At 58.1% G+C, this 26,797-nt stretch overlaps 3 protein-coding genes across 4 annotated transcripts in view; 2 read left to right on the top strand and 1 right to left on the bottom strand.

The window, feature by feature from the left end:
- Positions 1 to 26,797, bottom strand: part of TSPEAR (thrombospondin type laminin G domain and EAR repeats) — a 155,952-nt gene that overhangs the window by 91,358 nt on the left and 37,797 nt on the right. The gene's annotated exons all lie outside the window — the stretch shown is intronic.
- On the top strand, positions 336 to 1,510 carry KRTAP10-8 (keratin associated protein 10-8). The gene has a single exon (XM_070073114.1). The coding sequence runs from the start codon at positions 413 to 415 to the stop codon at positions 1,271 to 1,273; it is 861 nt and encodes a 286-aa protein (XP_069929215.1). The 5' UTR covers positions 336 to 412; the 3' UTR covers positions 1,274 to 1,510.
- Positions 18,294 to 19,591, top strand: LOC100343778 (keratin-associated protein 10-12-like). The gene has a single exon (XM_017339779.3). It carries the CDS (start codon positions 18,376 to 18,378, stop codon positions 19,330 to 19,332), a length of 957 nt encoding a protein of 318 aa, XP_017195268.3. The 5' UTR covers positions 18,294 to 18,375; the 3' UTR covers positions 19,333 to 19,591.

Below are 26,797 nucleotides of genomic sequence, written 5' to 3'. Positions count from 1 at the left end.
TGTCGGGGATGGGCCGGGAGTGAGACACACTGGGGGGACAGACGGACACCCCCAAGTCTGCGGGTGGAGCAGGTGGCAGGGGGTGGGGCACCTGTTGGTGCAAAATATGACAAAACGAGGACCTTAGGAAAGGAGACGGGAAGAGGAGCCAGGGTGTCTGGACGGCCCTGCCAGCCACCAGCCCCCGCCCCGCACTCGGCGTGCCGGGCACTGCGCCTCACAGCTCACCGGTAAACTAAGGAGGGGAACCAGGAACCCAATCTGAGCAACAACAAGGAAGAGGAAGGCTTGGGGCGCCCGTGAGGAAAACACGGGATGAGGGTATAAAACCCCACAGCCCGGAGCACCCACAGCCACCCTCCCTCACACTCACACTCACACACACTCACTCACACGAACTCCCTGCCCCAGCATGGCTGACACCTGCTGCACCAGGACCTGCGTGCTTGCTGCGTCCACCGTGTCCATCTGCTCCAGCGACCGGAGCTGTGGCAGCCGGGCCTGCTCACCAAGTGCCTGCACCAGCTCCTCCTGGCAAGTGGACAATGGCCAGGAGAGTTACTGCGAGCCCCCCTGCTGTGCCCCCAGCTGCTGCGCCCCAGCCCCCTCCGTGACCCTCGTCTGCACCCCAGGGAGCTGCCAGTCAGCGTGCACCAGCTCCTGCACACCCCTGTGCTGCCAGCAGTCTAGCTGCCAGCCGTCCTGCTGCTCCTCCAACCCCTGCCAGCAGCCCAGCTGTGTGACCCTCTGCTGCAGGCCCCTGAGCTGTGTGCCCGTCTCCTGTGTGCCCGTCTGCTCTGGGGACTCCTCCCCCTGCTGCCAGCAGTCTAGCTGCCAGCCATCCTGCTGCTCCTCCAACCCCTGCCAGCAGCCCAGCTGTGTGACCCTCTGCTGTGAGTCCGTGAGCTGTGTGCCCATCTCCTGTGTGCCCGTCTGCTCTGGGGACTCCTCCCCCTGCTGCCAGCCGTCCTGCAGCCCCTCCCCCTGCCAGCAGCCCAGCCGTGTGACCCTCTGCTGCAAGCCCGTGAGCTGTGTGCCCGTCTGCCCACGCCCCTCGTGCTGCCAGCCCAGCCCCTGCCCCTCGTCCTGCTGCAGACCCTCCTCCTGCGTGTCCCTGCTCTGCCGCCCCGTGTGCAGGCCCGCCTGCTGCGTGCCCACCCCCTCCTGCCAGCCCAGCTGCTGCCGCCCGGCCTCCTGCGTGTCCCTGCTCTGCCGCCCCGCCTGCTCCCGCCCCGCCTGCTGCGGCCTCTCCTCCGGACAGTCCTGCTGCTGACTGGCACGTCCCAGCCAGACTTAGGTTCCCGCTCCCACCAGCCTCCTGCCCACCCTGCCTACCACAAGCAATGAGCACCCTGTGCTCCGCTCCCCACGGGGCCCACGGGGCCCTGGATGCTCCCTTCACGCTTCCTGGCTGCGTGAGCCGTCCCTGCGCTGGTCAGGGCTGGCCCTGGTCTGGCCCCAGCAGTGTCACTCTCAGTCTTTGAGCACCAATAAACCCACACTGCCCACACTGACCTGGAGTCCTCTGTGGCACACCTGGGCGGGAGGGGCTCAGGCCCTGGCCGCTGCTTCTCGGACCAGCGGTGGGGCCTGGGGTTCTTGCACTTGACCTGGCAGCCCCTGACCACCTCATTCTGTTGCCCAGCTGTCTGGCTGCCCTTCCAGGGCCTGTGGGCTCCAAGAGCCTCACTCCCTGGTCAGGGCCTGTGGGCACCACCTGGGCCCATCTGGCAGGTGGAGGTTGCCCCTCCCATGGCACAGGTGCTGGACTTCCAGGGTGCACAGCCCAGCTGAGCTTGGAGGTGGGGGATGGGAGATTCTGGCACCAGCTGGCCTTGGGTCCTCAGTGGCACCTCAGGATGGTGTGGGCGTCCCCTACCTGCACACACACAGATGTCCTGGCTGCCCCCTACCCCTGACCTGTGAGGGCTACTGCCCGTGGCCTGGGTGGGGGAGAGCAGGTGGCAAAGCCACGGTCACAAGGCTGTGATGGTGGTGGGGACAGAAAGCAAGGGAACCTGTCCCGACGCAAGGTGGGAGGCGTCTCCCAGCCGCCCTCACGTGGGGGCAGGAGGCGTGTGTGTCCCCCCCACACCAGGCACCAGGTCTGCTTCCTGCAGGGGAGACACACGGAGGCCAGGGCCCCTGGGCTCCCTGCCTGCTCCCCCACCCCCGCAGCCTCCTTGCCCCCGTGACACGGGGCTGCGATGCCTCCCACGTGTCTCCAGCTCCGGGCTGGCTGGGGACTCGGCCACATGCTGTGGCACAAAGTAGCCACCTCTCTGAGGGGCGGGGTCAACTCCAGTGCCCCCAGAAAGCACCACAGCCGGGGCTTATGGGGGGCCGAGGTCTCGGAGCCTGGAGATGCAACCCAGGGTCCGGGTGTGGGCAGGGCTGGTTCCCCCAGGCCCCCCCCCCCGCCGTGTCCTCACTGGTCGGCCCCTTGCGTGAGGCTGTGTCCCCCTCGGCTCTTGCGGGATTGGCGCCCATGCTAACGACCACAGTGTGACTTAAGTCCTCTGGCAATGCCTGGGCTCCCAGTGCAGCCGCACTCCCAGGGACTGAGGGCTGGGGGCACGATTTGGCCTTGGTTCCGTGAGGCCATGACAGCCAGCTCTGCCCCTGACGCCCCACCGTGGCTTCCAGGTCGAAGCCTGCAGGGTGCCAGTGTCACTCAGGGTCACTCTCAAGGACACTTTACTAACGTGGGCCACGGCACCCTCCTCACAAGGACGTGCAGGGCCCCAGACGGTCGCCATCGGGGTCCCATTGTCCCCCTGCCCAGCCCACACTCGGGAATCTGCAGGGGTCCCTCAGTGGGCTGGGGCTGGCCTGAGCAGGGGAGCGGCTGTGAGGGTCTGGAGTAGGCGGCCGCCTGGGTGGCCGTCTCTGGCTTTTTCCTGCACTTTGGTGAACGCGCGGGGGTCTGTGGGGGTCCCTGCACCAGTCTGACAACGCAGCCTGGGGGACAGTCCACAGCCGTCCCCTTCCTCACTGGCAGGGACAGAGGTGCCCAGATGTGGCCAAGAGTGGCTTCCCACGCAGCTGAGTGATGCTGGGGGCAGAGCGGCGCGACACGGGTGGGTGTGGCCCTGCAGGCCGCACGCTACACTGAGGACAGCAGACACCACCCGCCAGTTTATAAAGAAACATCTCGGGTGCTCGTCAAGGACACACAGCACTGCCAAGGACGGGCGCTGCACCTGCGCGGGCGTCGGTCCCGGTGGCTGATGGATGGTAACCACAGACAGCAGCACCACGGTGCGTGTCCTCGCCGTAACCGTGGGCACTGGCACACATTCCTTGTTCCCTACGTTCCTGGAAGTAGGGTCCCAGGCAAATGTTTGCCAGGTCTACATTCTGAGTGGAGCTGACAAGATGGTGCAGGCACAGAAAACGGTGCAGCAGCAGCTCTGAGGGCCCAGCCTTCCAGAGACCACGAAAACACAAGGTCCTAGCAGAGTCAGCTCAGCCCGGACCCCGGAAAGCAGCCAGAGGTCCCAGCACGCAGACGGCTCCCCGTCCAACCAGCCGCGGGGGCCTGGCAGGACCTGGGAACTCACTGGCCCCCGCCCTGCCCCCGCCCTGCCCCCGCCGTGACAGCCAGCTGGGCCTCCCGCAGTGGTTTCGGTGCCTGGAGCAGCACAGCAGACCAGGTCTCCGGCCGGTCGGCGGCCCCCGGGGGGTAGCACAGGATCTGCCTTCACTTCACCGAACTCCGCTCTCTTGAGGCCGAGGCAGCTGCCGGAGGACTGGTCGGACCTGGGACAGCGAATGACCCAGCCGTGGCCGTGGGGGCAGAGTGCCTGCTGGGCAGACAGTGGGCGTCAGCGGGCCTGGGAGGGAATGCTGGGGAAGGAACGAGACGCCTGGGAGAACACAGGCTTTAGAAAGATTCCAGGTGTTCCTGGGATCGACAGCCCCTCTTGTCCATGATGAGGCACACGCTGCGAGAGGCGCTGAGACCCTCAGCACGCGCCTCTGGCTGAACCTCAAGCCCTGAGCAAGCAGGAAGTGGAGGGGAAGCTGCCCGCGGGTGTGTGGGGTGTGCACCAACACAGAGCCAGCCACGGGTGTGCGGGGTGTGCACCAACACGGAGCCAGCCACGGGTGTGCAGAGTGTGCACCAACAGAGCCGGCTACAAGGAAGTCTGCCAGGGCACTGAGCACTAAGCTGAGAGCAGCGTCATTGCAGAAAGAACGTGGAAAAGCTACAATCCAAAATCAGCAGCCACGTCAGTCGCAGCCAGAAACTACAGGAGGGAGAGGGGATCGAGCGGCCACGATCGCCACGCACGGCACTGAGAACGTCCAGTGTGAAGCCGGAGCCTCGCTGACCCCAAGGAAAACCTGAGCCAGCAGAGAGCTTCCCCGGAGCCCAGGGCTGCTTTCCGAGGGAACTCTTACATATGCTCAGGTGCTCAGGGAGGAAACCGCGGGGAGACACCGGGAGGAAACTGTCGCTCCCCACTCGCGGAGGAACGACACCGGTCCTTCCCGGATTTGCTGCCGCGGAGGAGCAGCACCAACGAGCTCTCCGGCTGACTTCTCAGGGGGGCCCGCATGTTCGCGCTCTCCCCCTTTTATAGTCCTCTCCCACCAATCCGTGCTCTGCTGCCCACGTGCTGAGCACGCCGCTCTCTTCCAATCAGGGGTTGGGTCAGGAATCAGCTAATTGACGAAGCAGCTGTGTAAGATTTGTTTCCTCCCTCTCAGCGCCATATGGTGGGAGATCAGGTGCATAGAGTTAGTTTCAGTCCACAGTTTCAGTACTTATTTCTCTCCCGGGAGCCCCGCCATCTTGCGGGAGACGGACCCCGCTCCCCACAGGAAATGTCTCGACAAAGAGACAGAATTCTAGAAATTAGGCAGGCGCCACAGCTCACTAGGCTAATCCTCCACCTGCGGCGCCGGCACACCGGGTTCTAGTCCCGGTTGGGGCGCCGGATTCTGTCCTGGTTGCCCCTCTTCCAGGCCAGCTCTCTGCTGTGGCCAGGGAGTGCAGTGGAGGATGGCCCAAGTCCTTGGGCCCTGCACCCCATGGGAGACCAGGAGAAGCACCTGGCTCCTGCCTTCGGATCAGCACGGTGCGCGCCGGCCGCGGTGGCTACTGGAAGGTAAACCAATGGCAAAAGAAGACCTTTCTCTCTGTCTCTCTCTCTCTCACTGTCCACTCTGCCTGTCCAAAAAATAAAAAAAAAAAGAATTCTAGAAATTAACCAGACAGAAGCTCTAGGATTGCAGCTTCGAGAGGTTCGCCTGCTGAGCGGGGCAGAGGGAGGACAGGAGAGGGGACAATGTTCCCTGGAAATGCTCCCGTCTGAGGAGCAGGACAGCGAAGCAGTGAAGAAAAACAAGCAGAGTGCAGTGCCCAGGCACCAGGGCCACACCCAGGAGACGCAGAAGCAGAGGAGAGAGGGAGGACGGCACTAGGAGATAACAAGGGGACCGGAAATAGGACCGGCGGGGGCTGGCACGGGAGGGGTGCAGCCACACCTCTCTAGAATGATGAAAACGGCGATTTCATGTTGTGTGTGTTTTACTACAGTAAAAATAATTTTTCAACACTTGAGGACATAATGGTCAAAAGTTCCCCACTGTTACGGAGTCCGAGCTCAGGGAGCTCCAGGAGACACCGCGATCCGGCTGCGGAACACCAGGTGCCCCAGCGCTGTCAGACAGCAGGCGGAGAGCAGCAGCCGGTTCCTCGGCAGAAGGCCGTGGGCGGCGTGTGAGCACTGGAGTCCGTGTCCAGCAAAACCACCTTCAGACCTGAAGCAGAGGGGCCTGCGCTGTGGCATAGTGGGTAAAGCCGCCGCCTGCAGTGCCGGCTCCCATATGGGCGCCGGTTCAAGTCCCGGATGCTCCACTTCCGATCCAGCTCTCTGCTGTGGCCTGGGAAAGCAGTGGAAGGTGGCCCAAGTGCTTGGGCCCTGCACCCACGTGGGAGACCTGGAAGAAGCTCCTGGCTCCTGGCTTTGGATCAGCTCAGCTCTGGCTGTTGTGGCCACCTGGGGAGTGAACCAGCAAATGGGTGACCTGTCTGTCTGTCTGTCTCTGCCTCTGTAACTCTGCCTCTCAAACAAATAAAATAAATCTTTAAAAATAAAAGAATTGAAGCAGAACGCGAGACGCCTCTGGACAAACAGGCAGGAGGTTTGTCCCTGCACGCCTGCCTCCCAGGAGCACCCATGCAGCCGCAGCCTGGGCCGCAGGGAGCCCTCGGCGCCCGTGGGGGAAGCTTGGCCAGCCTGTGTGCTTGTAGGAACTTGTGGACAGCACGCGTTCATCCCACTTGTGGGTGCTCAGTGCCCCCGACCTCGCCTGTGCAGGGTCAGCAGTGTCTCCGCGTGCTCTCCTTTCCTCTCGGTCTGGCCAAATGTCTGCCGGTGCCATCGCTCTTTTCGGAGAGCTGCGCTGGGTCTCACTGGTCTCCTGTGGCCTTTCCAGGCTTCGTCTCCTGAACCACAGCCGCTCTGCTCCTTCCCTCTGCCAGCTCTGGCTTTAGGTTGCTCCCCCTTTCCTGCCCTCTGACGGTATAAATGCAGATGATCACTTTGGCATGGTTGCTGTTTTCTTGTGTGTTTATAGTGCGGGCGTCCCAGTGCTCACCGCGCCCTCGTGCCCCGCGAGTCTGGCTTGTTGTGTCTTGGTTTTCACGTGTGCCGTAATATTCCCAAACTTCCCCCGACTTCCCCTCGGCCCATGAGTCAGTGCCCGTAGTCCCCGTGCCGCAGATCTGTGAGCTTCCTGGTCTCCCGCCAGGGTGAGTCCGCGTCTGTTGGCTCTGAGCTCAGAGGAGACGTCATTCGTTTACCGTCTCCTGGCATTTGTTCCGTGGCCTGACGATGGGCCGGCCTGGAGAGCGGAGGGCAGTCTGGCTTCTGCCGCGCTGGGTCGAGTGCGTTGCCGATGCCGGGCCCCGCTGGGCTCGCTGACCGCGACGGCGCTTTCATCTGGCTGTTTCGTCCTGTTTAAAGGGGGCAGGGGCTGAAGTCTCCAACTGTGCCCGTGTGGCTGCTTCTTCCTTCGTTTGCATCAGTTGGTGTCCGGGCACTCTGAGGCTCCGGTGTCAGGTTCATGAATGACTGTCGTCGCCTTACCTCCTTGGTGTCGCGGGCGCGTGCCGGCGCGCCTGTCCCTGCTTGTCACTCGGAGTGCACGCTGACTGTCGGAGCACGCAGCCCGCTGCTGGTTGCTACTTGCATGAAGCATCGTTCCGTGCTCTCTCTCTCGACCCACTTCCGGCTTAGGAGCTGTAGATTATAAACTGACTCCAAAGAGAAACGGAGGAATTCAGAGCAAGCAAAGAGGCTACACCGCAACAAAAGCAGACCAAGGGCCAGATGGCGCCAACAGGGTCTGCTGAGCACGGATGGAATTGTACCGAGCCGTCCAAATTTCCGAACAGATGGAGGACGAGGGAACGCTTTCTGCAGCTCATTTTCAGAAGCTAGCGTTATCCTGGGGCTGGGCACAGCGGGCTAAAGTGCTGCCTGTGATGCTGGCACCCTGTAAGGTTCGAGTCCCGCTGCTCCACTTCCCATCCAGCTCTCTGCTGTGGCCTGGGACAGCAGTAGAAGATGGCCCAAGCGCTTGGCCCCTGCACCCGCGTGGGAGACCTGGAGGAAGCTCCTGGCTCTGGCTTCAGCCCAGCCCAACCCCAGCTGTTGCAGCCATTTGTAAAGTGAACCAGCGGATGCAAGACCTCTCTGTGTGTCTCTCCATCTCTGTGATTCTGCCTTTCAAATAAGTAAAGAAGTCTTTTAGAAAAGAAGTCAGCATTATCCTATATCAAAGTGGATAAAAACTACACAGCAATACTTCTTTTAAATACAGATAGAAATACCTCCAAAACAAATGCACAGTCAAACCAAAGAGAGCAGTGCAGTAAGAAGGTGGATTTCACACGAGGACCAAGCGGTATTTGTGCCGGGAATGCAAGCGTGACTGACGTGCGAACATCAGCCCGTGGGAGGCGCCACAGACCCAGCACGGAGGAAAACCAAAACGCGCTTCCCCGAGCCAGCACCCTCTCGTGACGAAAACACCCGGCAACGCAAGAGCGTGGAGCCGTTTCCCCCAGCACGAAAGAGGGCATTCAGAACAGCCCGGCTCACACCACGTCCGGTGGAGGTCAGCAGGCTCTCCCTGCCCCAAGATCAGGAAGAAGCCGAGACGCCCGCTTCCCGCACCTCCGCTCAACACCGCTGGGAGTTCCAGCCGAGCCGGCAGGGACGAATGAAATCAGCCTAGAGAGGAAGAGACGGGACGCGTTCTGAAGCCGCACGGAGGGAAGCGGCGGCACTGGCGGCGCAGTAGACTCCAGGTGAGTGGGATCGAAGGAAGGGTCTAGAATTCACCGGAACACCGATGTGAACCGACCTCCAACAGGAGCGTGGGACCACACGCCGCGGGAGGGCGGTCTGCTCGCCACGTGCTGCCGGGAAGGCTGGACGTCCACGCAGAGCAGTGCGCCCCGCTTGACACACCTCTGCAAAATCAGCTCCAAATGGGCCGGCGCGGTGGCATGGCGGGTTGGGCTGCTGCCTGCAGCGCCAGCATCCCATCTGGGCACCGGTTCGAGTCTCGGCTGCTCCACTTCCGATGCAGCCCCTGCTAATGCGCCTGGGAAAGCAGCAGAAGGTGGCCCAAGTGCGTGGGCCCCTGCACCCACGTGAGACCCCGATGGAGCTCTGGGCCCAGGGAACAAAAGAAAAAAAAACAGGTACGTTTTGTTTCACCAAATTTGGAAGGGCTGTGCCTCAGACTCCCGCGATGGGAAACCCGCGGAAGCCGTACCTCAGGCAGGGTCTCAGTCCTGATAAGGGTCTGACACCAAGAAAACACCAAGAAGGCCGGCATCTCAACAACACAGAAAGCAGTAAACACGGGCAGCAGCAGGTGTGTGGCCAAGGCCCCCGCGCACGCAGAGTGCCTGGGTTCAGATCTCTGCCCTGGCCCCCGACGCCCGCTTCCCGCCAGGGCCGACCCTGGACGGCGGGGCTGAGGTTCAAGTAGCCGGGTCCCTGCCAGCCACGTCGTAGGCTTGGGTTCTGTCCCCAGCGCCCGACCTGGGGATGACCCGACAGATGGGAGCCCTTTTCATCTGTCTCTGCATCAAAAATTAAATAAACAAATGTAAAGCGGGCAAACGCCTTTCCCAGCCCAGAGGAAGCACAGGAGGACCACAAGGGCATGACAAGGACAATGTCACTGGTCAGTAGGGAAATGCAAACCAGTACCACAGACACCACTTCACGTCCACCAGGGCGGTGTAACACACACACGCACATGCACACACACACACGCACACACACACGTGCACACACGTGCCACGCATGCACATACATGCACTGCACACAGGCTCACACACACACACACACACACGCACACACGATAACCAGCGCTGACTAGGACACAGAGAAAGTGGGACCTCGGGTATTGCTGGTGGGAGTGGAGAAGGAGACACAGCTCCTCAAAGTCAAACACCGCGTTGCCGCCCGGCCCAGCGAGTCCTCTCCTGAGAGCCCGCAACCGGAAAGAGGTGTCCACAAGAACCACTGCACAGAACGCTCGTGGTGGAAGCCCCCCGGGCTCAGGCGTGGGTGAACAGAGGGCGGGGTTTCCGTACACGGGATATCACGCAGCCGCAAACAGGAGTGGGATTCTGAACACGCGGCGGCGGGCGAATCCCGCAAACATAGTGCTGGGGAGAGCAGCCGGACACCATCCGATCGTCTCTGAGAAGCATCGGAAAGGGCCGATCCCGAGAGGCCGCGACTGACGCGGTGTGGGAGAAACGGCCCTGTCCCGTGCGGCGCACTCTGGGGCGTGAGAATCTTCCGGACAAGACGGCAGCGGTGGTGGCACTGCACCGCGGCTGTGCTAACTGCCACTGGACGAAGACCCCAGACTGGACAAACCAGCCTTCTGCCATCCGTTAGCACAACGAAGCCGCGAGCGCCGAGGCCCTGCACCAGCAGTGGGCACTCTTGTCAGTGGTCTCACAGGTGGGGGATCCTGGTCAGGGGGCGGGCCTAACCGTCCTGAGACAGAGCGGCCACTTTCTGAAACTTGGGTCCTCTGGGCCCTCCTCTGCCGTGAAGCTGCAAGCTTGTTTACGAGTCCTTATTGATTTCAAAGTCAGAGTTGCACAGGGAGAGGAGACTTCATCTGCTGGTCCACTCCCCAAATGGCTGTAACAACCAGGGCTTGGGCCAAAGCCAGGAGCCAGGAGCTTCCTCCGGGTCTCCGACGTGGGTGCAGGGACCCAAGCACTTGGGCATCTTCCACTGCTTTCCCAGGCCACAGCAGAGAGCTGGATCAGAAGTGGAGCAGCTGGGACTCGAACCAGCACCCATATGGGATGCTTTACCCGCTACGCCAGAGCGCCAGCCCCACGTAATTGCAAATATTTGCTGGCGGTTCAGTTTCTCGGTTTTAAACGCCAGGTTTCTTAGGTCCTGGTGGTTCTGACATTGGCTGCTGGGCCTGACCCCTGGCAGAGGCAGTCCCTTTGCACAGCGCCATGGGTGGAGTGAGGACGGTGCAGGTGCAGGGGGTGTGGGGCCTCCAGCTGCAGGCTGCCGCCCCCCGTGCTGTGAGCTTCCCTGCCTCGAGGATCTTCTTCAGGTGTGACCTCTTCCCTGAAGAATTCTCCATCGTCATGACCTTGAAATGCCCCCACCTCACACCCAAGGTCAGTGGCACTTCTTGTCTTTACGTCAGGATGCCCCGTTCCCTCTCCGAGGCTCCCCATGCCAGTGATGCAAGGGTGCGACTGGTCGGGCACGGCGAGGTCTCCGAGGGCACCGTGGGGGTCAGGGGAGCCTCGCCTTGCTAGGTGGTCCTAGCTCCCCGTCACTGGGACATGCATGCGGGTCTCAGGGTCTGTGCTGGTACTGCCTGTGGTTACAGGTGCAGAGCTTGGAGGCTCAGGCTTGATGCCCTCGGGCAGGCAACAGTGAAATCACCAATGCAGCCTGCGCTGGCTGGCCCCTCACCTGAGGTTTGCTGCCCCACAGATCCCAGACCCAGACTCAGCCCTGCCTCTCCCCCTCCCAACGGTCTGGAAGGTGGAGGCCAATGTCCCCCTCCCCACGGTTCCTGGGACGATGGGCGTCATGTGTGCAGCAAACTCCTCTGGAGTGGCCAAGAGTGAGGTCACGCGGGTTCGGGGAGCACAGCTCTTCCCGGTGCCGGCAGCACCCTGAGGGTTTCCTGGGGACGGCAGTCCTGGCACTTCCTGTTGACTTCTCAGCCGTCCCATCCCGGTCCTTTTTTTTTTTTTTTTTTAATTTATTTATTTTTTTTTTTGACAGGCAGAGTGGATAGTGAGAGAGAGAGACAGAGAGAAAGGTCTTCCTTTTTGCCGTTGGTTCACCCTCCAATGGCCGCTGTGGCCGGTGCACCGCGCTGATCCGATGGCAGGAGCCAGGTGCTTCTCCTGGTCTCCCATGGGGTGCAGGACCCAAGCACTTGGGCCATCCTCCACAGCAGAGAGCTGGCCTGGAAGAGGGGCAACCGGGACAGAATCCAGCACCCCGACCGGGACTAGAACCCAGTGTGCCAGCGCCACAAGGCGGAGGATTAGCCTAGTGAGCCGTGGCGCCGGCCCCCAGTCCTCTTGTCTCATCTCCTGGAAAACCCAGCTGCTCCATTTTCAGTGACAGAATTTTCCTGTCCTATAATTTCCATTTCACTCTTTTGTACGCACACACACACACACACACGCACACATACAAGTTCCCATTTTCCGTTTAAATTCTTCATCTTACCAGTTATCTTACTGAACGCGACTATAAAATTTTTAAATATGATTGACTGATTGGTATGAGAGGCAGAGAGAGCTCCCATCCAGTGGTTCACGCTCCAAATGCCCACAAATGCTGGGCATCAAGACGGAGCTGGGAACCCAACCCCGGGCTCCCGCAGGCACGGCAGGGACCTGCCCGCTTGAGCCATCACCTGCTGCCTCCCAGGGTGCCCGTCAGCAGGAAGCTGGGACAGGAGTGGAGACGAGACTCAAGCCCAGGCACTCATGTGGGATGCGGGAGTCTGACCTGCTGTGTGCACCACTGTGCCAGCGCCTGCCCGCCCGACGCCACCGTCTGGCTCCAGTGACGCCACTGCGTGCCCAGCTCTGTCCATCATGGGTCTGGAAGGCACCTGCCACCAGCCACACTTTCTCCTTTCTGTCCTACACAGCAGTTTTCCACAGCGTTACTGAGATGTCATCCACATGCCCTCCAGTCCCGCCCTCTTCAGCTCTCGCCCCGGGGCCCTGCCTCAGCCTCTGCCCTGAGCGGCGCCTTCCTCCTCTCTGGCTCTGTGCACCTACCTCTGGCCACACGAGTGCTTGGTACGATTTAGGATCTGGCAACTGGCTTCCTGCGCTCAGCACACCACCTTCCCGGGCCAGGTCAGGGCACAGGTCAGGGCATCACTCCTTCTCGCGCCTGAATAGTGCTCCCATGGACATCTGGATTCTGGTTGTCCACTCATCCCTCGATGGACACTTGAGTTGCTTCCACCTTTGGGATGACGACTGTTGCCGAGACATAAGCATTCACGTACACCGTTCATGTCTCCTTTTCTCTGGGGTCTATACCTTGGGGTGGATTCCCAAGTCAGATGGTGATTCTGTGATGGTCTTTGGGGGAGCGTCAGACTTCTTTCCCAGGTAGCACCCATTTTGTACGCTCTCCAGTGGTACAGGGCCGTAGATGTCTTCATGTCCCCGCCAGCACAAGCTGTATGGTTCTACCCTCACGTGGGCAAGCACTGGTGTCTCGTCATGGTTTGACTCGATGTCCCAGCTGAGTCATTACACTGATATTCCGCTGTGGTGTGCCGGCCGTTTCTGCATCTTCTTTGGAAATACCTGTCCAAATTATCGGTGAAGGCTTTTCACTGGGTTAACTGCCGTTTTATTGTTCAGTTATAAAAAGTTCTCTGTATATTCAATAAAACTCCCTTGTCAAATACAGGATGTGAAGCATTTGTTCCCATTCTGTGACTGTATTTTTACTTCTTGATAGAATTCTTTGAGGCACACTTTTTTTTTTTTTTTTTTGACAGGCAGAGTGGACAGTGAGAGAGAAAGACAGAGAGAAAGGTCTTCCTTTTGCCGTTGGTTCACCCTCCAATGGCCGCCGCGGCCGGCGCGCTGCGGCCGGCGCACCGCGCTGATCCGATGGCAGGAGCCAGGAGCCAGGTGCTTTTCCTGGTCTCCCCATGGGGTGCAGGGCCCAAGCACCTGGGCCATCCTCCACTGCACTCCTGGGCCACAGCAGAGAGCTGGCCTGGAAGAGGGGCAACCGGGACAGAATCCGGCGCCCCGACCGGGACTAGAACCCGGTGTGCCGGCGCCGCTAGGCGGAGGATTAGCCTAGTGAGCCGCGGCGCCGGCTGAGGCACACTTCTTAATTTTTATGAAGTTCAACTTCTTTTGTTGCTTATACTTTTGGCACGATATTTAAGAATCTGATGCCAAATCTGAGGTTATTAAGACTTACCCCTGTGTTTTCTCCTAAGAGTTTTACAGACGTAGCACTTAGCTTTAAGTCTCTGATTAATCGGGGTTGATTTTGTGTATGACATGAAGTAGGGGTCCAGCTTGCTCTTTCTGCATATGGCTATCCACTGTCCTAGCAGCATTTACCAAAAAGACAAAATCTCCCCCTCTGGAAGGACTCGGCACCTGTTCTGGAAACCAATGGGCCACATATTTATGGGCTTCTTCCTGGAGTCTCAATTTCACCCTATTGGCTCGTCTATGTTTATGCCGGGACCACGGTGTCTTCAATACTCTAAGTTTGTAGTACATTTTAAAATTTACTACCATGAGTCATCCAACTTTGCTCTTATTTTTCAAGGTTTTTTGTTGTTGTTAACCTTTGCAATTATGTATTAATTCTAAGCTAATTTGTCAATTTCTACAAATAAGTAGGCTTGGAGTCTGATAGGGAGAAAATAAATCAGTAGGTAGATTTGGGAATGTTGCCACAGCAACAAGGCTGCGTCTCCGACCTGGGAAAATGGGTGCTTGGCCATTGATTCACATTCTTTTAACAAGACGAAAGCCATGGTTTATAGCCTTCAGGGGATATGTTTTGTAATTCTTTTGTCCAATCAACTCCTGTGTATAGCTTTTCCTTTTGATGCTATTACACATAGAATATCCCAACCCCTTGGCTTTTCCATGGCCAATGTGTAGAAATAGAGTTGGTTTTGGTGTGTTGATCTTGTATCTGCAGTCTTGCTAAGTCGTTCACTAGTGCTGTCTTTCTAGTAGAGTCCTTAGGGTTTTCTATGTGTGAGATCATGTCGCCCGTGAGTAGAGATGCTGTGGCTTCCTCCTCTCCAATCTCCACACTTGTTCTTTCTCTTGCCTGGTGCCCTCACGAGAGCCGCCAGCACCAGGCTGGACAGAAGTGGCAGCACACATGCCCGTCTCCTTCCTGATCTCAGGGAGAAGCACCCGGGCTTCCACACTGCGTGTGGCGTCCTCTGTGGGCCCCGCACTGAGGAAGTGTCCTTCTGTTGCTGGCTTTGTGATTGCTGTTTTCACAGAGTGGTGGCCATTACTAAGTCCTTTTCTCATTTGGTGACTTGTCACTCCATCTGTTCTGATACACTGTAGTACACGACTGTCAATCTTGCGTTCCTGGTGATGCTGAACAATTCTTTTCATGTTGCAAGAGTCAGTATTGTGTTGAGGATTTTATAACCATCAGACTCACTGGTCTCTGCTTGTATTTCCTGGTGACGTCTTTGCACAGTTATGGGATGTAAGAACATAAGTAATCGTGGCCTCACAGAAGGGGCTTGGAAGTATCAGCTCTTCCTCAGGTTGTTGGAAGGGTTTGTGCAGCATTAGTTATTAACTCCTCTTTATCTACTTCTGCTCTAACTTTTATTATTTCCTTTTTTGTGCTTGCTTTATATTTAGCTGTTTTCATTTCCCAATGTTTTAAAGCAGGAGGTTGAATTACTGATTGAGACCTTTCTTAAAATAGGTCTTTACAACTATAAACTCCTCTTTAAACAGTGCTTTTGCTGCCTCCCATACACTCCAGGACTTTGGTTTCCGTTTTTACTCACGTTAATATATTCTTATTTGCTTTCTGATGTCTTCTTTGACCCTTTGATAATCTAGGACTGTGTTGAATTCCCACATACTTGTGAAGTTTCCCGTCACTTCTAATTCCATTACGCTGTAGTCAGAGAACACACTCTGCATCACTTCTCTACTCTGCGACTGACCGAGGTTGGCGTCACGGCCCAGCACGGGTCCTACCCTAGACAAGGCCCTGTGCCGCCAGCAGCAGGTGCGTTCTGCGGTCGTCAGGCGGCGTCACTGCGGACGTCTCCAGGCCCTCTGTACTTTACTGCTCTAGCCTTCTGTGTCCTGTTGATCTCCCGAGGCAGTCCACCTGTTAGCGGAATGCAGGCAGTGGATGTTGTCAGTCACGCTGCTGAGTCGTCCATTTCTGTCTTCCTGTCGTGTTTTGCTTGTATTGTGCTGCTCGGTATTATTTGCATTTGTTTGTTGTATCTTCCTGATGGGTTGACCTGTTAGTCATTATAAAGTGACCCTATACTTCTAGTAAAGACTGTTGTTTTCAAGTCTATTCTGTCTGAACTCAGGTTAGCCACCCTACTTTTTGATAGCTGCTGTTTGCATTGTATAGCTCTCTCCATCCTTTTACATTCAATCTGTTCCTTTGAATCTCAGCTATGTCCATTATATAAAGCATTTAGTTGAAGCTTGTATTTTAAATCCAATAGAACAGTCTCTGCCTTTTGAGTGGATTATGTAACTCATTCATGGCTAAGGTTGTTCTTCATATACAGTTGGTCCTCATTATTTTTGGATTTTCTACTTGCACTCTTTAAACTGATTGTAACCCCCAAACCCATACTTGCGAATTTTGTGGTCACTCATGGGCAGCCACAGGGTGGTAAGAAAATCTCAGCCCCTTGGCCTGCGCTGTGGCTCACTAGGCTAATCCTCTGCCTTGTGGCACCAGCACACCAGGTTCCAGTCCCTGTCGGGGCGCCGGATTCTGTCCTGGTTGCCCTTCTTCCAGGCCAGCTCTCTGCTGTGGCCAGGAAGTGCAGTGGAGGATGGCCCAAGTGCTTGGGCCCTGCACTCCATGGGAGACCAGGAGAAGCACCTGGCTCCTGCCATCGGATCAGCGCGGTGCGCCAGCCGCAGCGGCCATTGGAGAGTGAACCAACGGCAAAGGAAGACCTTTCTCTCTGTCTCTCTCTCTCACTGTCCACTCTGCCTGTCAAAAAATAAAAATAAAAATAAAAAAAATTTTAAAAACATGTCAGCCCCCAACACCTGGCCCTCCAGAGGCTGAGCAAGGGGAGACTCCGCCTTCTTTCAGCCCCCTATAGGAAGTAGCTTCGGAGGCCCCTTTAACACCACCTGCCCAGTTTTTGTGTTTGCTGTTGTGATTTCCCTCGGTGTGATGATGGAGGCAGTGCAGTGTCCAAGGGCACAGGCTCTGTCGTGACGGTGCACACGTGTGTCAGACTCATCTATGCAGTTGTGAGTTACAGTGCTGTTGGGTACGAACTCAACGCTGATGCATAAGCTGTCAAATCAGACACGCACAAAGCAAGGCGATGCACTGCTGACGATGGGACCATTCGTTCTCAGGAACCTAACTCTATTTCTGCTTGAACAAAAGTGTAACACTTGCCGATTCAGCACCGGCCGTGGCTTCATGTGACGCAATTACCAGCAGAAACAAATGTCAGCTGCAGTCGCCTTTGTGTCTTCTATTTTACTTTTATTCCTGGTCCGTCCGACATCTTTTCCTGGGCTTCACGCCTCTCTTCCTTCTTCACTCTCTTTTGGCATCCGGTGAAGATCTTTCTAACGCAGCATTTTGATTCAGTCCGTGATGCCTTCACTCTGCTGCTCTAGCTTGTCCGTAGTGGTTGCCCACTGCTTACCATACACTTCTCTGATCGAAATGAACTTCCGACTTACGGTACCTTCATTCCAGGGAGGATAAAAAGAATGTGTCCTGTGTACGTCTATGCCTTTTCTGCTTCTGTGGCTTCATGGTTACACGTGCTGCATCTACACATGGAAAAGGCCTGTGTCTTCGTGGTGACTGACTCCTAGGGTTCTTGACTGTGTCCTCGCGGTGACTGACTCCTAGGGTTCTTGACGTTTAAGACGTTCAGAGAACACGGGAGTGGGTCTGTGTTTACTGCCCGGTCCCCTCGCTCCTGCAGACGTCAAGGTCGGCCCAGTGCCGCTGCCTCCCGTGCACGGTTTCGTGCTGTGGTCCTCAAAGCCATCAGGCTTCCGTGTGGCACAGGCCCAGCCCGGCGTTGTGCACCCTCTCACAGTTTCCCTCCGAGAGGAGGAAGCCGTGCGGGCGGAGTGCCCTCTACCGCCGTGTGATTCCTCACTGTGCTCCGGGTTTTCCACTGAATTTGACTTCCGCCTGGGGCCGCTTCCCACCTGGACGCCAGGGCACACCCCTGGAGATGTCTGCTCACCCTCCAGTATTTCATTTACCTAGAATGTCTGCCCTTGCCTTCAATCCTGAATGATGGCTGTGTTGGATACAGGATTCCTGGCTCGCAGGTCTGGCCCTCTGAGTACCTGGAGTATTGATCACCCACCACCCCCAGGCACCAGTCTGATGTCGGTCACTGACCCTCCGGGGCTCCCATGGATGTGACCTGTCGTTTCTTCTCGCTGCTTCTGGAACGTTCTCCTTGTTCTTGACTTCAGCTTTTTTACTTTCCTGCAGTGATCTGTGGGTTTTCTGTCCTACTTGGCACTGACTGAGCTCCTGCCCATCCCCCCACTCACAACCAGCTATGAGGATGCACAGAGACCATCCTCGGTGTGACCAGCACAGCCCAGCGTCATCGGACCCATCACAGTAGAATGCACGTCTGCCTTCCCACATAGCCTGGAGTCCGAGGTCCCCGTCCCCGTCACCCTCTGGAGGAGGATTTCATTTAAAGACGACCCCGGGATGCAGCAGGCACTGGCACTGAGGGCGCCGTCACGGCTGCTGCCCCTGCCCATGAGCGCCGCGGCGATCGGCTTCGCTGCTGGTTTTCTCCAGGATAAGGCAGGCAGGGACAGCCCAGCACAGCTCCAGAGAGCAACAAGACAGCAGCATCCACGCAGCGTGAACAAGGAACAAGAAAACAATGAAGCGCCCAAAAGCCAGGAAGCAGGAGGCTCCGCCCAGCGGCTGCTGGGAAAACAAACACCACAGAGGGGTATAAAAGCCCCAACAGCCCTGAGCACCTCACACCCTCACCCACTCACTCACCCACTCACCCCTGCCCAGCTCACCGCCCGCCACGGCCGCCTCCACCATGTCCGTCTGCTCCAGCAACCTGAGCTATGGCAGCAACGTCTGCATGCCCGGCTCCTGTGACCCCTGCCCCGACTCCTGGCAGGTGGACGACTGCCCAGAGAGCTGCTGCGAGCCCCCCTGCTGCGCCCCCAGCTGCTGCGCCCCAGCCCCCTCCGTGACCCTCGTCTGCACCCCAGGGAGCTGCCAGTCAGCGTGCACCAGCTCCTGCACGCCCCTGTGCTGCCAGCAGTCTAGCTGCCAGCCCTCGTGCTGCTCCTCCAACCCCTGCCAGCAGCCCAGCTGTGTGACCCTCTGCTGCAAGCCCGTGAGCTGTGTGCCCGTCTCCTGTGTGCCCGTCTGCTCTGGGACCCCTTCCTCCTGCTGCCAACAGTCTAGCTGCCAGCCGTCCTGCTGTTCCTCCCCCTGCCAACAGCCCAGCTATCTGACCCTCTGCTGCAAGCCCGTGAGCTGTGTGCCCGTCTGCTCTGGGACCCCTTCCTCCTGCTGCCAGCAGTCTAGCTGCCAGTCCTTGTGCTGCTCCTCCAACCCCTGCGAGCAGCCCAGTTGTGTGACCCTCTGCTGCAGGCCCCTGAGCTGTGTGCCTGTCTCCTGTGTGCCCGTCTGCTCTGGGGGCTCCTCCTCCTGCTGCCAGCAGTCTAGCTGCCAGCCCTCGTGCTGCTCCTCCCCCTGCCAGCAGCCCAGCCGTGTGACCCTCTGCTGCAGGCCCCTGAGCTGTGTGCCTGTCTGCCCACGCCCCTCGTGCTGCCAGCCCAGCCCCTGCCCCTCGTCCTGCTGCAGACCCTCCTCCTGCGTGTCCCTGCTCTGCCGCCCCGTGTGCAGGCCCGCCTGCTGCGTGCCCGCCCCCTCCTGCCAGCCCAGCTGCTGCCGCCCGGCCTCCTGCGTGTCCCTGCTCTGCCGCCCCGCCTGCTCCCGCCCCGCCTGCTGCGGCCTCTCCTCGGGACAGTCCTGCTGCTGACGTCCTGAATCTCCTCTGGGCCCCTGTCACAGGCCGGGTTCCCAGCTGTCCCTGCAGCTGCACCCTCTCTGGCTTCCACAGCACAGGGTCAGGCAGGCCGCAGTCTGTCCCTGAGGTGCCACCAGGTCTTTTAGACCTGGCCACAGCCCTACCTCTCCCCCCAATGCCCCAAGGTGACCCTCACCCCCAGCCGACGCGGCCCCAGCCCGGGCAGTGGTCCCACCCAGAGTCCTAATAAAGCTGCTGTGTTCTCCACTGACCGTCTGTCCTGCTGTGCACTCGTGGGGAGGGGTGCGGGCGATGGGACACGAGGCCTCCTGGGCTGGCTCCTGCCCACCAGGGAACACAGCCAGAGGGGAGAAGGGCCTGTCCAGCACCGTGGGAGGGCTGAGGCCATGATCAGGGGGCTGTGAGGAGGTGGGGTCGGGGAGGGCTTGCCCTGGGAAGAGCACGCATTGCCCGGTTCTGCGCAGACTCGGCAAATCCACAGAAGACGGACTGTTGGGCGCCAGGGCCGGGAGGGCGGGGGGTGGGGAGAGGTGTGCACAGCGTGTTCCAGGACGACACGCTGGTGGCGGGAATCCAGTGAACACCCACGACCTCCGCTTGTGAGTGATGCCTGGGGGCCTGAAAGCAGAGCCCTCGGCCCCTCCCATGGTGGAGGCGGGGCCACGGATCGCCCCTCCTTTTCCCATGGACTAGTGGCTGAGCTGCCCACAAGTCTCAGCTGCTCCAGCTGCTCCAGCTCGCTGCTAATGCGCTTGGAAAGCACCGGAAGACGGCCTGAATGCTTGGGCCCCGGCACCCACGCGGGAGCCCCGGATGGAGCCCCAGGCTCCTGGCCTCCGCTTAGCCCAGCTCCAGCCATTGCAGCCACCTGAGGCGTGAACCCGTAAATGGAAGCTATCTCTGTTTCTCTTTTGCCTTTCAAATAAATGAATCTTAAAAAAATCTCCCCCAGCGAGGAGGCGGTCACGAGGCTCCCTGAGCACCTGGCCTGTGGGGCCGCACGAGGACGGCCAGGAGCTTGGGGTCTTCTACACAGACTCCAGTCCTGCAACGCAAGGGCCTGGTGGGACGCTCCGCCCGGGGGCTCCGGCACAGGCAGTGCCGCGCACACTCTGGCCACCAGCTTGAGCAGGGAGCAGCGGGCAGCTCAGGGCAGCGCGTGTGTCCCCCGTGCGGGGCTGTGTCATTTCGTCCACGAACACCCAACAACCCAGACTTCTCTCAGGCACAGCGGGCACAGCCAAGCATGGCACAAAGCAGAGCAAGCCCAGTGCAGACCGCGGAGCACTGGGGAGGCTGCCAGGGCGGCGCCCCCACCCACGGGGGTCCCCAAGCCACGGATGCCTGAAGCCATGGAGCCCAAACCCACGTGTGCTGTGCTTTTTCCTGCACATATACACGCACACGCACACACATGCACACACGTGCTCATACACATGCACACACGTGTACCTGTGATGAAGCTCAATTCATAAACCAGGCACAGCAAGTGATTAGCAATCATACCTAATAATAGTAATAAAGTAATTATCACCGTATAGTGGAACAAAAATTATTTAAAATTTAAAAAAATATTTATTTCTAGAATTCTCCATTTGCAAACTGAAAAGTGTGGCAGGCACTGGGGTGGAGGAGGGGAGACGCACGCCAGGGCTGGGGGACCCTGGGAGGGGCCAGCAGGGGCCGAGGGCCGAGGTGGGCGGGACCAGAGGCGCTGAGGCACCTGCAGGCGACCCCAGCAGAGCCGGCATCCGTGTCCCCCAGAGCTCCAGGCGGGGAAGCCCAGTGCCTGCCGACCCACACGGCGTCAGCCCCGGCCACGGCACGGAAGAACTGTGCTGATTCGAGGCTCACTGGGACTGCACCCCGGGCAGCCGCGATGGTGCTCTCTGTCTGGGGGGTCGGTGGCTCCCAGCCTGACAGCACGGAGTGGTCAAACCCAGGGAAGAATCTACCTGATGAGCACTCAGGAACCCTGTGTCCTGGAGGAGGGGGAGGAGGAGGAGCGGGGGAGGGGGAGGGAGGGGGAGGAGGACAGCTGGACCCCAGGCCCTTATGAGCCCCAGTCTGAACACAGGTTGCTCTCGGCCTCCTGGGCCACCTGCCTGGCCCGCCAGGTGCGTTCTCTCCATTTAACAATGTGACCTGCTCTCCCTGGTCTGTGCGACTGGACTCTCCCTCTCTCTACCCCCCCTCCTTCTCCCTCTCCCTCTCCCCCTCCCCTCCCCCCTCTGGTTCTGTCCCGTCTGGTCTGATGATGCCCCCACCCCGATAAACCTCGCTACCTCGCTGACCACTGCTCCCTGTCTCACGTCTGAATTCTTTCTTGCATGAAGACGAGCACCTCCTTCTGGTCACCCGTTAGCCCTGCGTCGTGGCCTCCTGCAGACGCACAGGCCTCTGGGATGGGGGCTCAGACGGGAGCTGCACCTGCACCGGCCTCTCCTGCCTGGGCCCCCCGGGCCGGGGAGTCTGCAGCCACGCTACTCACACAGCTCCCCTTTCTCCTCCAGCCTCCACCTCGCTCGCGGGCCTCGCACACGCTCACGGATCACCTCAATACCGTGTTCTGGAGAATTCTCTGCGGTCTTTGCCTCGACGGGACACGCAGAGAGCTGGGGAGGTAGGGAGCTGAGAGCAGCGCACACCACGCTGACTGCGGCCGTGAAACCAGGACAGGTGCAGCCCAGGGCCCACACAGGGGACAGCGGCAGGCTGGCCCCACCTCGAGGCCTCAGGCTCCTGCCCACTGCCCTGAAGAACCACCAAGTTCCCATGTACCCCAGGGGCTGGGGCCGTTCATCCTGTGTGGGCTCAGAGGCCTGGCTGAGACACGCAGCAGAACCCTGGGGTGGTGGGGTGGGGAGGCTGTGGGCTCAGTGGGCCACTGGCCCTGGAGAGCCAAGCAGCCCTGGCCAGATGAGCTGATGAGCACTGGGCGCTCGAGTCAGCCCCTTTGCAAAGAAGAGTGGCTGGGGCTGGCGCTGTGGCGCAGTGGGTTAACACCTTGGCCTGAAGCGCTGGCATCCCATATGGGCGCCGGTTCTAGTCCCGGCTGCTCCACTTCTGATCCAGCTCTCTGCTATGGCCTGGGAAAGCAGTAGAAGATGGCCCAAGTGCTTGGGCCCCTGCGCCTGCATGGGAGACCCAGAAGAAGCTCCTGGCTTCAGATCGGCGTAGCTTGGGCCATTGCAGCCAGTTGGGGAGTGAACCATCAGATGGAAGACCTCTCTCTCTCTCTCTCTCTCTGCCTTTCCTCTCTCTGTGTAACTGACTTTCAAATAAATAAATAAATCTTTAAAAGAAGAAGAAGAAGAAGAAGAAGAAGAAGAAGAAGAAGAAGAGGAGGAGGAGGAGGAGGAGGAGGAGGAGGAGGAGGAGGAGGAGAGTGGATAAGGCCCGGGGGCAGGGGCGCAGGAGCTGGGGGCCAGACTGGGAACTGGTGGCCCCTGCTGGGAGCTGGGGCCCTGCGAGCCCCTCCCCCACCTCCGTTCCAGAGAGAGTGAGTAGTGCGAGAGCCCCAAGAGGACCTGTAAACAGGCGGCAACCACCGCCAAGCAGCACTGACACGAAGTCCTGGACCCGTCGCCTGCTTATTCAAGCGTTAGGAGAAATACAGCACGTCCACTGCTTAGTACACAGAGCCCACGCAGGACTCTTCATGGCTCCAAGAGTTAAAAACACGAGGGAAAGGCTCCACCTCTCCAGGAGCCACGGAAATGTGCAGCACACGTGTTGACATGAATAGCAACCCCACCCAGCGAGGGACAACACGCCCACGGCCACGGCCTCTGGGAACCACGTGAAGCTCCCGCCGAGAAAGCCAGTGGCAGCCCAGGGACCAGCACAGCCAGGCGGCAGGCAGGCATGTGTGCTCTGTGTGGCACCGTGTGCTCTGTGTGGCACCAGCAGGTGGACGGTTGCAGCGTGTTCACGTGGCTGTCGGGAAGCGTCAGGGAACGGCAGTGGCTCACGTCACGTGCGGGAGGTGTTTACGAGGCCGCGACAATCCCAGGCGTGAAGCAGACACAGCTCACTGTCATCCCCGAGCCCGGGAGAGCCGCCGCCATCCAAGACACACAACAGGAGGACACTGTAGTGCTGGGGAGGTCACGGAGAGACCCGGGGCCCAGGAGGGTGTCAGGAGGCAGGCGTGATGTCAGATGTCCAATGTCACTGCTCAGTGCACGCTGGGCAGAACGCGGAGCACCAGCCCCGCCCAGGGTAAACAGGGGATGCGGCCTGCTGGCTAGGGCAGGCGACAGCACACACAGGGCACACACATGGCAGGTACCACACAGGGCAGATGCAGCAGGACTCCCTCAGCAGCCCACGCACCTCTGAGAGTTGTTACCGTCAGACTGTGCCAACCCCAACAAAAAATCAAGCAAAGCTGAGAGGTATCAAGAGGGGTTTTTACACACGACTGCCGGACAGCACCCATTCCAGACCACAGCTCACACAGATGACCACAGCCACACTCAGAGGGCACGCTCCGAGCACGCCTGCCCAGCAGCTGCTCAGCCTCAGACCCACACGGCCTGTGCCCAAAGGTCACTGCTTCCGAATGTCCTGTGGGCAGCCCCATTGTTGGCTACTAACCTAGACCGCAGTGACCAACCCAGACTAGTAACCAACCCAGGTCATAGTAACCAACCCAGACCGCAGAAACCAACCCAGACTGCAGAAACCAACCCAGACCATAGTAACCAATCCAGATCTCAATAACCAACCCAGACCTCAGCAACCAACCCAGACCACACAGTAATCAACCCAGATTCCAGTCACAACCCATATACAGTAACCAATCCAGACCAGTAATGAAACCAGAACATAGTAACCAACCCAGATACAGTAACCAACCCAGGCCATGGTAACCAACCCAGATATAGTAACCAACACAGACCAGACCACAGTAATCAACCCAGATTCAAGTAACAACCCAGATACAGTAACTAATCCAGATCAGTAACCAATCCAGACCATAGTAACCAACCCAGATTCCAGTAACCAACCTAGACCTCAGTAATCAACCCAGATTACAGTAACCAACCCAGATTACAGTAACCAACCCAGACCAGTAACCAACTCATACCAGTAACCAACTCAGAACATAGTAACCACCTAAATTAGAGTAACCAACCCAGATCACAGTAACCAACCCAGATCATAGTAACCAACCCAGATTCCAGTAACCAACCCAGACCACAGTAACCAACCCAGACCACAGTAACCAACCCAGATACAATACAACCAGATACAACCCAGACCACAGTAACCAACCCAGACCTTAGTAACCAACCCAAACCACAGTAACCAACCCAGATCTCAATAACCAACCCAGACCACAGTAACTAACTCAGACCTCAGGAACCAATCCAGACCAGAGTAATCAATCCAGACCACAGTAACCAATCCAGATTCCAGTAACCAACCCAGATACAGTAACCAACCCAGATTCCAGTAACAAACCCAGATCATAGTTACCAACCCAGATTCCAGTAACCAACCCAGACCACTCTTACCAACCCAGATCAGAATAACCAACCCAGACCTCAGTAACTAACTCAGACCTCAGGAACCAATCCAGACCAGAGTAATCAATCCAGACCAGAGTAATCAATCCAGACCACAGTAACCAACCCAGATTCCAGTAACCAACCCAGATACAGTAACCAACCCAGATTCCAGTAACAAACCCAGATCATAGTTACCAACCCAGATTCCAGTAACAAACCCAGACCACTGTTACCAACCCAGATCAGAATAACCAACCCAAACCTCAGGAACCAACCCAGATCAGAGTAACCAACCCAGACCACAGTAACCAACCCAGACCTCAGGAACCAACCCAGATCAGAATAACCAACCCAGATTCTAGTAACCAACCCAGACCACTGTAACCAACCCAGATTCTAGTAACTAACACAGATTCCAGTAACCAACACAGACCACAGTAACCAACCCAGACCACTGTAACCAACCCAGATACAGTAACCAACCCAGATTCCAGTAACTAACACAGACCACAGTAACCAACCCAGACCACTGTAACCAACCCAGATTCTAGTAACTAACACAGATTCCAGTAACCAACACAGACCACAGTAACCAACCCAGACCACTGTAACCAACCCAGATTCCAGTAACCAACCCAGATATAGTAACCAACCCAGATTCCAGTAACAAACCCAGATCATGGTTACCAACCCAGATTCCATTAACCAACCCAGACCACTCTTACCAACCCAGATCAGAATAACCAACCCAGACCTCAGTAACTAACTCAGACCTCAGGAACCAATCCAGACCAGAGTAATCAATCCAGACCAGAGTAATCAATCCAGACCACAGTAACCAACCCAGATTCCAGTAACCAACCCAGATACAGTAACCAACCCAGATTCCAGTAACAAACCCAGATCATAGTTACCAACCCAGATTCCAGTAACAAACCCAGACCACTGTTACCAACCCAGATCAGAATAACCAACCCAGACCTCAGGAACCAACCCAGATCAGAGTAACCAACCCAGACCACAGTAACCAACCCAGACCTCAGGAACCAACCCAGATCAGAATAACCAACTCAGATTCTAGTAACCAACCCAGACCACAGTAACCAACCCAGACCACTGTAACCAACCCAGATTCTAGTAACTAACACAGATTCCAGTAACCAACACAGACCACAGTAACCAACCCAGACCACTGTAACCAACCCAGATACAGTAACCAACCCAGATTCCAGTAACTAACACAGACCACAGTAACCAACCCAGACCACTGTAACCAACCCAGATACAGTAACCAACCCAGATTCCAGTAACTAACACAGACCACAGTAACCAACCCAGATACAGTAACCAACCCAGATTCTAGTAACCAACACAGATTCCAGTAACTAGCCCAGACCTCAGGAGCCAGCCCAGAGGCCTGCCTGGCAGTGTGACAGATTCTGGACATAGACTGGTTCATGAGAAGACAGCCCAGAACCACATCCCACATTGGAGTCCCTTCTCCAGCTCCTGACCCCAGCTTCCTGCCAGTGCACACCCGGGAAGCAGCAGTGAGGGCTCAGTGGCCGGGTTAGACCAGGATGGAGGCCGGGTCCTGCCACCCACGCGGGAGACCAGGATGGAGGCCGGGTCCTGCCACCCACGCGGGAGACCAGGATGGAGGCCGGGTCCCTGCCACCCACGCGGGAGACCAGGATGGAGGCCGGGTCCCTGCCACCCACGTGGGAGACCAGGATGGAGGCCGGGTCCTGCCACCCACGTGGGAGACCAGGATGGAGGCCAGGTCCCTGCCACCCACGTGGGAGACCAGGATGAGGCTGGGTCCCTGCCACCCATGTGGGAAACCAGGATGGAGGCCGGGTCCCTGCCACCCACGTGGGAAACCAGGATGGAGGCCGGGTCCCTGCCACCCACGTGGGAGACCAGGATGGAGGCCG

This window comes from Oryctolagus cuniculus, chromosome 4 (assembly GCF_964237555.1).
Source record: "Oryctolagus cuniculus chromosome 4, mOryCun1.1, whole genome shotgun sequence".
In the NCBI taxonomy this organism is placed as follows: domain Eukaryota; kingdom Metazoa; phylum Chordata; class Mammalia; order Lagomorpha; family Leporidae; genus Oryctolagus; species Oryctolagus cuniculus.
This window is presented reverse-complemented; position numbering and strand designations above follow the sequence as displayed.